This window comes from Tasmannia lanceolata, unplaced genomic scaffold (assembly GCF_043159265.1).
Source record: "Tasmannia lanceolata isolate RefF3 unplaced genomic scaffold, GAP_Taslan_0.1 ptg000002l, whole genome shotgun sequence".
Classification (NCBI taxonomy): Eukaryota; Viridiplantae; Streptophyta; class Magnoliopsida; order Canellales; family Winteraceae; genus Tasmannia; species Tasmannia lanceolata.
Window position 1 is genome coordinate 41,073,467 of NW_027518679.1, and position 13,074 is coordinate 41,086,540.

The 13,074-nt window shown below is 38.9% G+C and overlaps 1 protein-coding gene across 2 annotated transcripts in view; it reads left to right on the forward strand.

Annotated features, from left to right (window-relative positions):
- The window catches only part of LOC143872822 (uncharacterized), a 34,754-nt gene that overhangs the window by 12,869 nt on the left and 8,811 nt on the right, over nt 1-13,074 (forward strand). For both annotated transcript variants that reach the window (XM_077376768.1, XM_077376767.1), the window contains exons 8-11: nt 4,865-4,916; nt 4,993-5,277; nt 12,128-12,238; nt 12,724-12,915. In XM_077376768.1, the coding sequence (XP_077232883.1) occupies nt 4,865-4,916; nt 4,993-5,277; nt 12,128-12,238; nt 12,724-12,915 (640 nt within the window). The remainder of the gene's footprint in view (nt 1-4,864; nt 4,917-4,992; nt 5,278-12,127; nt 12,239-12,723; nt 12,916-13,074) is intronic.

Genomic DNA, 13,074 nt, shown 5'->3' on the forward strand with positions numbered 1-13,074 from the left:
GGTGTGAAGTGACGATGATGGATTAGAAGCTGCTTATCTTCAGCCTATTTCTCCATTCTTATTAATGGCTCTCCAAAAGGTTTTTTCAAATCTTCGCGCGGCTTGCGTCAAGGGGATCCTCTATCTCCCTTTCTATTTGTAATTGTAGCAGAATCATTGAGTGTGCTGTTGATGAAAGGAAGATCGGAGGGTCTGGTCTCAGGGGTCAAATGTAGTCAGAGTGGGATTGAGGTATCGCATTTACAATTTGCGGATGATACGTTACTTTTTAGCTCCTCCCAGGCCTCAAAGATTCTCAATCTTAAGGCAATTCTCCGTTGTTATGAATTAGTAACAGGGCTCGGATCAAATTTCTCAAAATCAAGTCTGTATGCTGTGAATATCGATGAGGCAGAAGCATCTAGTCTAGCCAATATCATGGGTTGTTCATTGGAAAGTCTGCTTGCATCGTATTTGAGATTGCCCTTGGGGATAGGGCGACCTCACAAATGTGCATGGGATCCTGTTGTGGAAAGAATTGAAAGAAGACTTGATATTGGAAGAGGAATCTGGTCTCTAAAGGAGGCAGATTAACCTTGATTAAGGCAGTATTGGCCAATATCCCCATTTATCAGTTGTCGTTATTTAAATGTCCTGTGACTGTCGTTAAGCGGATTGAACAGATTCAGAGAAGATTTCTGTGGGGGGGATCGGAGAAGAAGAGGTCTTTGGCCTTAGTTAGTTGGGAAAATGTTTGCAAGCCAGTCCAAGGAGGAGGCCTCGGTATCCGAAGGATCAAGCAGGTTAATCAAGAATTAATGGGAAAATGGCTGTGGAGGTTTGGCGAGGAAAAAGCAAGACTATGGGCTAAAGTAATATCAGGAAAATATGGTGTTGCTCCAGGTAATTGGGTTTCTCTGAATAGCCTGAGCAAACCTGGGGTGACAATTTGGAGGGATATTCTCTGTCTAAACTCACATTTTGATCGAGGTGTTAGATACAGAGTGTATCTCGGTGACATGATCTCTTTCTGGTCCATGCGGTGGTGCTCTAGTTCCCCCTTAAAAGATTTATTCCCTGACTTATTTTTAGTTGCTGTTGATAAGTCAGCTCTAGTGAAAGATTGTTACTAGAGAATCGCTGGTAAAGTTATATGAAAACCACTCTTTAGGAGGAATTTCTTTGATAGAGAATTGCCTGCAGTGCTCAATTTATTTCAGCTCCTTGATCAGAATTACATCAGTATAACAGGGGAGGATAGACGGCTTTGGGTCTTAAACTCGTCTGGATGCTTTTCAGTCAAGTCTTTCTACAATAGCTTGATGCCTTTTGAGGAAAATCCATTGGTGGCAAGGGTGTGGAAAATAAAGGCTCCTCCAAGAGTGTGTTTTTTTTGGGTGGTCAGCGTTAGGCAACAGAATCCAAACGGTGGACTTTCTGAGAAAAAGGAATATGCTGATTATTGACCACTGTGCCCTGTGTATTGAATTAGGGGAGTCGGTAGATCACATCTTCATCTACTGCAAAGTAGCTCGAGAGATATGGGGAAGAATTCTGTAAAGGTTTGGTCTAAATTGGGTTTTTCCAGTCTCTCTTAAAGAATTATTTGAAGGCTGGTCATACACACCGTGGGAGAAAAAAGGAAAGACTTTATGGTGGCTTTCATTGATGGCCTTATTACGGGTTCTGTGGATTGAAAGGAACAATAGAGTATTTGAAGGGAAAGCTAAATCTTCTTATTTCTTATACATTAAGACCATTGCTCTTACTATCTCTTGGGCTCGGGCTCTTCCGCTTTTCCGATTTGTTTCGGCCTTCGATTTGTGGGAGGGATGGGGCGTTGTATGTAATAGTCAGGAGAATATTAATGTAACTGCTCAGTCATGGTGCCCTCCCCCTGAGGGGCTAGTCAAATTAAATTTCGATGGCTCAAGTGTGGGTAACCCTGGCCCTGCTGGGATCGGCGGCGTATTGAGAAATTGTGCCGGAGAGGTCATAAAGGCCTTTTCTGGCCCAATCGGAACAACAGATTCGAATGAAGCGGAGGTTAGAGCAGTTCACCAAGGCATTCTGGTTTTGGAGAGGGATAGGTTAGACAGTTGTATTGTAGAGGGTGACTCGCTTAATGTTATAAGATGGCTTAAGGGCCCTCTGGGCACTCCGTGGAGATTCCTTCATTTCTTTGATGAGATAAAAGATCTCTTGGAAGGACTTCCGGTATCCTACCAGCATGTGAGAAGATCTGCTAATGCTATGGCAGATAAGTTGGCAAAAGATGGAGTTTCGAAGCGGGTTTTAGAGCTTTTTGATTTCCTCCCGCCCTAAGTGAATATTATGGGGTTGTATCAGCTCCTCGTGGCTTTTTTGTGTATCTCTATATTGTAAGGGGGACCTCCTCAGTCTTCGTTTTTAATATATTCTGTTACCATTCAAAAAAAAAAGAGAAAGAAGACCCAATAATGGACAATCATATGTATTAATGATGATGTCTCGTAAAATGACACTTATAATGATCCAATGGAGGAAATCACATGTATCAATTGATTTCTTGTAAATTAAAAGTGACTTCATAAGATGAGGAGACTGCTATGTCACAAAGCGAAATTCTTCTTCCAAAGAGATCAACTTTCTTTTCTATCACAACATCAAAGTATAATCTTCTTTTAGCAAAAGAAAGATCTCTGCTTATCCATCAAGAGGTTCCCTGCGGATCAATTAAGTTGTGTTCCTTGGGTTGGAAAATTTTGAGGAAATGACATGGGAGAAAAACTTAATTGATCCAACATAACAATATTTCCTTTTTGTAATTATGACTTTCGTGATTGAGCCCTAGTTCGCAAGCCTGTTCCAACTTCTGGTTTCAGTGAAAGCCATTACTTATACAAATCCATCCATTAAAGACTGCATCAATAGTAAAGTCAAGTTATTCACAACCACTGATGAAGGATTCTTCACAAAGTAGGAGTCACTCAATAAAAGAATTTTGGGTCTTTTAGTGAGCACATCCTTTGGAATTGGAGAGTGATTTCTTTTGCTTGTTCAATGCTGAAGAAAGTGCTCCTAAATGGTTTCCTCCCCTTCCCAATGTTTTTAAGCTGAGCTTTGATAGAAGCTCACATGATAATCCTGGTCTGATTAGGGTTCGGCGTGGTTGAATCTCTGAGGTTGAGATTTTCAAAGTCTTCTCCGATCTTATGGTGTGAAGGATTCTAGGGAAGCTTAAAGCCTTCGGATTTGAAATGATCTCCTTTGGGGCCTCTTTGGTGAAGGGATATTCGGCCGATGTCACCTCATTAGTTGCAGACTCTTCTTGGGGTCCACAGCTGCATGCAGATACCATTTTGGAGATTCCTGACATCTGCAACCTGGTTCATTCCCATGTTCCCTAAAGCACATATCAGATAATGGGTTCGTAGCCGTAGGCCTGGGTGATTGTTGATAAACCAATGCTCATACTAGGAGATAATCTTCCGATAATCTTCCGTTGTGGTGAGGTTTCTTTTTTTGCTTCTGATTGGTTAGTTTGTATGTCTGTCCATGTTCCAGTCATGTTGATGTAGTTTAGTGCCGGTTTCTTTTTTGAGTCCAGACATCGGCGAATTTTGGACGAATTGAACGCGATTCTTAGCATTTTTTAGATTGCGACGATGCATAGAGAATCTACATTTTTTACAGCCCAATAGAACTGATTTTCGTTCCCCCTTGGTAACAAAATCTTGGAAGTCTTTGAATGATTTTCGTTTCCACAAAATTTGCTTGGCAAGTGGTGAGAAATAAATAACCCAAGAAAAGATGGCCGAGCTTTGTCTTGAAAGAGCTCCCTATAAAAAATTGTTATTTTATATGAAATATCTTTATGAAAGCTATTCCGGTCGACAACAGATTAAAGGATATTCTTATTCCCATCCCTTCCATGTGTATTTGTTGCTCAAGGCCGGAGGAAGATGATATGGATTATTTATTTGTCGATAGCGATTTGGCGAGAGATTTATGGAGTTATTTCGCCACCTACTTGCAGGTTTCTTTGATTGAGAACCACCCCATCACTGCCATGTTAGTCCTATAGTTTGGTATGACATCTTTTGGATTTTCTTTGAAACTTAGCCCCGGTCTCATTACTTGGGAGATATGGAAGGAGAGATGCTCTTGGCTCATGGAAGGTAAGTCTAAACCGGTCACATATTATTAGAGCGTAATGATGTTAGGTAAAGCGCTCTCTAGCTCCTTCACTCCTGTGTCTCAGATTGCATGCTTTATGTAGACTGGGCTATTTGTGAAATCAATATTACTATTAATCCTATTAAAAGGCTGCATGCTTTCCAAGTAAAATGGACCAAACCCAAGATAGATGAAGTCAACCTGAATACGGATGATGCCTCCAAGGGCAATCCTGGTATTTCTAGCGGGGGTGAAGTCACTGGAGACCACAGAGGTGTGTTAATATTTGCTTTTTCTCATTACATTTCGTTGAAATCAGATAGTAAAATTTTGATTGATATGATTCTGTATAAGAAGGACCTCTGGTTTATTAAATACTATTGGCAGGAACTTCACTCTCTTATTTTAGAGCAAAGTCGAGATTGTCTCACCAATTGAGTGATTAACCTTGTAGTTTATTCTCTTTCTAATTTTGCATGCAAGGAAAGAGATATATATGTCTTGCTATAATAAGTTGCTAATTTTGCATGCAAGGAAAGAGATATTTGTATCTTTTTCTTTTTTTAGATGTCTTTCTATATTAAGTGGTCTATTTTATATGCCTTTCGATCTCAAGTGGTAATGAACTAATGGAAATCACCATTTTCTATATTAAGTTATCTTTTTTATATGCCTTTCTATATTAAGAGGAAATGAGCTAATGAAAATTACAATTTTCCTTTTGTAGGTATGTATTGGATTCCGGGACTGCTGCTCCTCTCACTCTTTCTATGCTGGAGGTGCTGCATCAATTGCATCTCTATTTCTCTCTGAAAATCTAGTCAACTTTTTCTCATTTTTTATTATATTTTTCAGGAAATGCTTAGGTCTCCGAGTTTGGCTTCTAGGATTCGGACATTTGATTTAATTCTAAATCTTGGGGTTCATGCCCACTTGCTAGAGCCTATATTATCTGATTCTCCCACGATTGAAGAAGAAAATCCTTCTCAGGAATCATATTTTAACGATGAAAAGCAGTTCACGGCACTTGTAAAGAGAAATAAAGACCCTTGCAAGCTAAACATGGCATCCTCAGCTATTGATAGTTTTGAGTCATGGATTTTGAACATTCTATATGAAATCCTTCTTCTTCTTGTTCAGGTATGCGCTGATTTATTCTGCATTGGATCTAAAAATATCCCCATGTTCTCTATGATATTTTGTTTCTAGAGAAATCATATGAAAGGTCGTATAATCCATTATTTTTCAAACAGTACCGTACGGCAACTCCATAGGATGATCCAAACCATCCATTTGTGCCACAACTTAAATAGGCTGTGCCCCAAAAATTATTTAGATAGGACGATCCTAGCCCTCTGATCTGTAAGGAACTGTTTATTATGGAAACCACTATATATCGGAGGGCTAGGATTGTCCTATTGACATGATTTTTGGGGCACAACCTATTTAAGTTGCGGCCCAACAAATGGACGGTTTAGATCATCCTATGGAGTTGCTGTACAGTGCTTTTTGAAAAATAATGGACTATACGGCCTTTCATCATATAATTTCTCTTTGTTTCTATATGATGCTTCAATCTTTGCATTGTAACTGTTATCTATGTTAAAAAAATAAAATTTATTACAGTATGAGACCAATTGCAGTTGTCTAGGCAAATTTAGGACTTCTGTGGAGCAGAATTTGTTTGGCTTCATGTTTGTGTGCATTGGGATATTCTATTGGCACCGGTATTAATTCCCTCACGTATGTGACTGTATTCGTTTAAATTGTTTTGGGCACGCATTGGTTTATTTATTTTCATTGGTGCATTATGCATACGGTTGTATCGCTTATCTAAGAGATTTTGTCATTTGTATTATCGAACATGTTACAAGTTATACTTCAGTGCCTGTCTTGGTTGTTTCCCATAGTAGGCAGGCAAAAGTATATTACCATGAATTTCTCTACTACTTGGCAAGACTTATTTGAGTTCTTGATAGCAGAAATTGTGTCGCTTTATTTTTCTCTGCCATGGTATTATGATATTATCTACTACCACTAGGAGTTGATTTGTCAAGAATGCTCCTGTATCATTTCTTTTTGTACGCATGGATGATTTGGACTTCAATTGAGGTTCCCTTATGAATGTTCTCTGGTTTTTGTATATTTATATTGTTACAGTTTTACGGATAGTGGTTTAGATTTTAGAATAATGAAATTGTAACTGCCTTGACATGCCGGGATTTTATTTTAATCTCCCAACAGGGAAATGCCTGAAAAAGGGCCAAAGGAACAAAGAGTATATTATTATTATTATTATTTTTTGAATGGTAACAAAGAGTAAATTATAAAAAATATTAATGAAAATGATTGTCAGAATGATAAAAAATTGATCATGATTGGTCGTTTAATTGAAGGTAGAGAATAGGCAGCTTTCAGGGTTATGAGAAAACTCAAAATGGATTCTATGGATAGTGGTTTAGAACTATAAAATTATAACCGTCTGGAATATTTCGGAGGGATTTGTATTTTCGTTTCCCAACAGGAAATTGCATGAAAAACAGGCCAATGGAACAAAGAGTAGTTATAAAAAGTACAAAAATAAAGTGATTACTAGAATGATCAAAAGAATGGTCGAGATTTGGTTATTTCATTGAAGGTAGAGGATGGGCAGGGTTCGGGTTTATGAAAGAAAAAAACATGGTGAAAGGGACAGCTAAGAAATTGAACATGGATTCTTTGGTTTGGCTCAGAATAATAGCGGTTATCAACTGTAAGGAGACAAGTTTTTGTTAAATGATAATAGGGAAAGAAAATTTAACAGAAATCTGTTAAATTTTCAAGACATGGATGGATGGGACAAAATATCATGGAAACAGAAATTTTGTATTAAATGGCCTAAACAAAAAGTTAGAAACTGTTCTATAACCTTCTTTCAAGGAAAACTTTTTTTCCCATAAGATTGCTAATGCTAGGGTATGCAACCATCTTCAAGGCATTCCTGCAAGCGTTTCCCTGTTTGATGAGCTGAATGAGGTGCCAAGGCATTTGTGATAGTTTTATTTAATGTCTGTTCAAGTAGTGAGACTAAAATTTTCTCGTAGGTTTTTCCTGATGATTGCATGATTGCATTCAGTTAGGGAGTTCAATTCAACCAATTTCATAGGGAAAAATTTCATAATCTTTTGAACACATGGAGTTCTTGAGTTTAGAAAAACTCAAAATTTCATAGAAAAAACATCAAATCTTTATTCATTCCATGATTGCATAGCATCAAAGAAAAGTACTTTGAGGTTACATATATATAACACAAGAAAGAGAACTAAAAAGTTCTAAAACCATAAACAACAACCTAACACTTTTGGACTAAAATGCCCTCTAATGACTTAAAGACTCTTTTCCCACTTAAAATTTTCGTAATACATGTGGGGTCTATTTAAAACAAAAGAACTTAGGGCCCGTTTGGATGCCGAGAAGATTTTGATATGGATTTCTCACATTTGCAGCCCATTTTGCGTTGTGATTTTGATCCGGATCAAATCCTTGGATTTCCAAATCAGCGATTGACAGTGAAAAAAATCAGATTTCCTAATATGCTGTGGAAATAGGTAATTGGAAATCCACAGATCTGGCACTTTCCTTCACCCTCTTTGCTCCTCAACCCCTCCCCTCCGGTAGGAAGTATCCCCTTCCCTCTCAGTTTCCCTCAACATCAGCTGACGGATCTATGCATTTTGATGAGAAAAGACTCTACACCCCCTTATGACTTAAAACGACCTAAATAACACTCTAAAAATTAAATGAAACTCGTTTAACATTAACAATGGACCCCACCTTCTTTACTTCTTGATTCTCCATGGCTTCTTGGATGTTCTTCCATTATTCTCCCCCGGTTGAAATCGACAGAGCTTGAAAAGATTTGACCTTGTCGGATATAATGATTGGCATGACGGGTGGGAGTTTGTTGGCTTGTATCCTCGCACAATCTGCAAACAGTTGGCCCTTCCAACGGACTAAGTATATTTCCAACGGACAAGAATCTTTGGGCAATTACCTCTAAAAAAAAGAAGCTTTGGGTAAGTGTGTTGTCAGTTTGAAGTAATGTGATCACATGGTCCGCCTTCGATGTAACCCGGATAGGGTTGGCATGTCGGCTAGCGTCGTGGATTTGCTCCCCATAGAACCACCTTCTATGCACTCCTTATACTGTGATAAACTCGGCTGAAAAAACTCTATTCTTATGTTTTCTTAGATTTGTAGACGCTTGCTCGCGCTCCTAATTAAGTAGTAAAAATCTTGTAGAGATCCAAACACCACGACCGGCTACTTTGTGGGGATAAAGTTCTTGATTTAGGTGGTTGCTTGTTTCCTCTCTTCCACCTTCGTTGGGATGCCACTAAGGGAGATGCTTGAAAGTGTTATTTGATCTTTTTAAAGGATGATGATTGGGCCGTGCAAATATATGATTTTATCCGCCACATTGGAATTCACAAACAAATGTGTCTCTCTTCCAACCACGGTGGAAGTCCCTCTACAGAGACAGGATGGGCTGGTTCGCTTGAGGAGAATCTTTTCTATTATCAGACCCGAATAATGTCGTGCATGAGCAGGCTCAGTAAGATCCAGTGGAATAAGTAATGTGGCATGATCCAGATTATCTTCTATCTATTCCACTTATAGTATGGAAATGCATTCATTTCCTTTGCATCTATCCCGATCTATGATACTATCGGAATGAAACAAGGGATTTAAGGAAGAACAGAGGCTAGACTGTATTAGTAACAAGTAAATCCTTTGTATGTAAGAAGACTCGAGAGATAGTGGGGATAAACACCAATCACAAGGCATGATACGATCCAAAAAGCACTTGATCGTGATCAAATCTGTACTGGCATTGGGAATGAGTGTTCAAGTGGGGTAGCCAATGGTGCACATTAGTGTGATTAATAATTCCATTTTGTGCCATCCCATCTCCATGCTTTACTCAATTTCACTCACAATTAAGGGCTTTCAAAAGTCGTTGGTTCATTAAGCCCAGTAAGAAAGAATTTGGAAGGGCCAAAAGTAGATCAAGGTGCGAACCTGAGTTTTATTGTCTTGAATGTGTTATGTTTTTATCCATATGTAATGTTTGAATATTTTTGAGATCTTTTCTCTCTCTCAACCAAGGTAGTTATACTAGGGGTAGGCATGTAAAATCTAGCTAACATATGATGAATATAGAAAGGTATTAGGAGGAGGGGGAAATTTTGGATGGGAGTCTATACTAAATTCTATTCAACTTTTGATAATTAGTTGCAAAACTTGTAGATGGGTTTGGTCAAAATGGCCAAATTACCCTCAACACTGTTTTCAACCACTTCTAAATTCTCCTCACTTGAAATGGATCACATCACTTGAGGATAATAACATGATATTGTTGCGGGTAATATGGGTATCCTCAACCATGACTGGAACCTTTTCCACAACCTCGACCATGTCGAGGGATGCAACTCGGGTCGGGTTGAGGCCAACCCTAACCCAACCCGAGATAGCATTCCCTCAATCCTAACCCAACCCAACCCGAACCTCGGGTTGAGGATTGTCAACCCTAACCCAACCCGCCTCTAAATTTCTCAACCCTAACCCAATCCATCTAACCAAAATCGGGTTGGGTTGAGTTGGGTTTGTTCGGGTTCACCTTGGGCAAATAGAAAAATACAATAACCCATAGAAAATCAAGATAAAATTAGAGGATGGAGGTCGGGTTCGGGTCGGGTTGCCAAGGCCTCAACCCTAATCCAACCTGAAATTAAATGAAGTTGGCTTTTCCCAACTAACCCACCTAACCTGAGGAAATGCCAACCCAACCCAAGCCAAAATTGGGTTGGACCCGTCGGGTTCGGGTTGAGCCCGACCCAAGTTGCACCCCTAACCACGTCCTTATATAGTTGAGTTTATGTTGGATGAATACAACACGCAGAAGGTGTCTTGATAAGTTGGTTGGGAATGGGAGGCTTTCCAGAAGCTTTGTTGTTGTCATTAATCCATCATGCCGATGAAGCAACTCTTGAAGCTCAGTCAGATGGGGGAATGCTTTGCTAGTGAGATTGGATGTGGCGAACATGGTGTAGTCATCATTAAGGCCTTGGAGTTCTTCGATCCAGAGGTCAGAGGTTCAATCCAGGCTTACCTACCCCAAAAACAATCATCAAGGTCGTGGAGAGTGCATCTAACTTTTTCATGATCATTCTTGGGTCTAATAAAATCATTAACTTGGACAAAACTTGCCGACCGAGAATATCACTTGAGATTCGTTGCCCAAATTTGACAGGAGGTCGACTACAGGGTATTGTACGTTTATTTGAGGAAACTTAGAGCGTGTTCGGCAACCCTTCCCATTCTTTTCCGAGAAACGGGTGGAAACAGATACATGAGATTCTCAGAAGCGACTCCGAGTCGCTTTGAAAATCCCATTATTTACTGGCCAAAAACGCTGAAAGAGGAGAAACAGACTCTCTGGGTCAGGGTTGCCAAACAAGATTCTCAAAGATTTTTGGCTTTTCACATTCTGCGCACCTAAAAAAGTGGAAAACACCATTTTGATATGACTTATCGAACACGCCCTTAGTATCTTGGAAAAGCAAAAAGAAGGATTCAACCTGAGACAGAAATTCTCGAGGATATTATTTACACCTCTTAAAGATTCCTAAAGAAAATCATACGCTCAAGCAACCGAGAATATCATTTACGGGCTCTAGTTCCCTCAAGAGTTAATGATTTTACTAGATCCAAGAATGCTCATGACCAAGGTTTTAAATTTCGGCTGAACTACGAAATTTTGAATTTCGGTGAGGACCTAGAAATTGTCGAATTTTTGATAAAATATTAATTTTTTATTCCTTTACAGAATTTCAGCCGAAATTTTCGGTAATTTCGGCCCAAAAAATGACATTTCGAGCACCCGTTACCGGATTTCGGCTAAAATTTCGGTTTCGGGTAGGACGGAAATTAGCTCCATAACAGAAATTTAAAACTTTGTTCATGACAATATTTAGATCGTAAATGCCATTCAAAATACAAGATGGAAAGTCTTCGGTTAGGATCACTTGGACAAAACATGCCAACTGAGAATATCAGTTTAGATTTGTCGTCCAAATTCTTTAATCTTCTTCAACCTGTGAGACAGAGAAATTCGTGAGGATATTATTTCAACATCTTTAATATTCCTAAAGAAAAACATACGCTGAAGCCCGCCCCCCCCCCCCCCCCCCAAAAAAAAAAAAAAGAAAAAGAAAAAGAACCACGACCACCACACACACACACACATCCGTACAATGTTTTTGACAATCCTATATAGGCTCGGGTATACGTGGCGCAAGGTAAGCTGATCTAACCATACATCTTCCCAAAATTTTACCTCGTACCATACACTAATACACCTAATACCAGTTAAGAACTTATATCTTTATAAATAGATCTCCATGACCCCAAGCCTGACCTTCAAAGAATACACTACATGCCTCTTCCCATCTCATCAAAGAATTTCCTTTCTCTTTCCCTTCAAACAAAAATTTCCTCTGCTGGCTTTCGACGCGCAATGTCCCTTGGAATGTTAAAGATGGACATGCAAAGGTGGTAAGATTAAACAACACAGCCTTAATCCCCAAAGTAGCTAATAACGTTGCCAACTCCCTTGCAAAACGGAGGGCCACAATTTGTGAATTGTTTGGCAAGTTCTGCCCTATTTTTTGTTTTCTTCTTCTATTAGTAAATTCTGTCTCTGTTTAAATGAAAAAAATAGTAGTCTGTTCCTGAGAAGAGGTCAAATCATATGGAAGATAAGTTTGGTGCTACTTGTGGTGTTTCGGTCTAGTCTATTAATTGTAAGTGGGCCTGCATGGATTTATTTATAAATGTGCTCTGCATGTTCTTGTTTGTACCAGTGTAATCATAATCTCTGTTGTCACATTTGGCAAGGTTTCTGGGTTCTTGACCTGTTTTATTAATATGCCCTTCTAAATTTTTGCAGACAGAAGAAAGGGAAGAAACTATCTGGGCATCTGCTTTAAGTTGCTTACTTTACTTTGTTTGTGATAGCGGTAAAATCTGGAGGAACAGATTGGAAGGTCTTGACATAAGGGTGAGGAAACTTGTTTTCTTGATTTATCTTTATGGAATGCCTAGGAAATGCAATCATGTATACTGATCACTGCTCAGATGGTCTAACTTTGGCACAATGTCTTTGAAGCGTTCATCTTCATTCTCATATTATCATCTATCTTTTTTCTTGCTCAGCAGGCTGTTGCAATACACCCACGTATATAAGTATTGTGCCATGGTCTATCTAACTAGCAGTTCTGTATTTATTACATTAGGAGTCTTTGTGCTTTCGAATAGTAGTGTTCGTTGTAACATATTATTATTATTTAAGCCATTTTTACAAAATTGTTCTCTTGTCCATATGAAACTTCCTATCATCATCGTTTTTTTTTTTTGAGAATATGAATCTTCCTATTATCTTCTTCTGCTCATTTTTGTAGTAGAATGTCACAGGACGATAGTTCGTGCCGTGTAAGTAACATACTGTCCATCCATTTGATCTCATCATGTTTGGGTTGTTTGCAGGTTATTAAGGTTCTTTTAGAGATAAGCAGGGAGCATTCTTGGGCAGAAATAATTCATTGCAAGCTTATTTGCATGTTGACTAACATGTTCTATCAAGTTCCTAATGGGTCTGTGGATGCTGTTACAAATACTCCTATATTTCTGGTTGAACAGGTTGATCTGCTCGGAGGAATTGAGTTTATTTGCCTTGAGGTAGATACTCCCAACTATAGATTAATGTCCCAACAATGTGGAACTTTTTTATTCAATGCAGACATTTGAAATTGTGAAGCTATGTTATTCATTATGACCATTGAAGTGGTGACATGGTGTTTCCCTTCGATTGTCTACCGGTCTCATGCAAGAGACCCC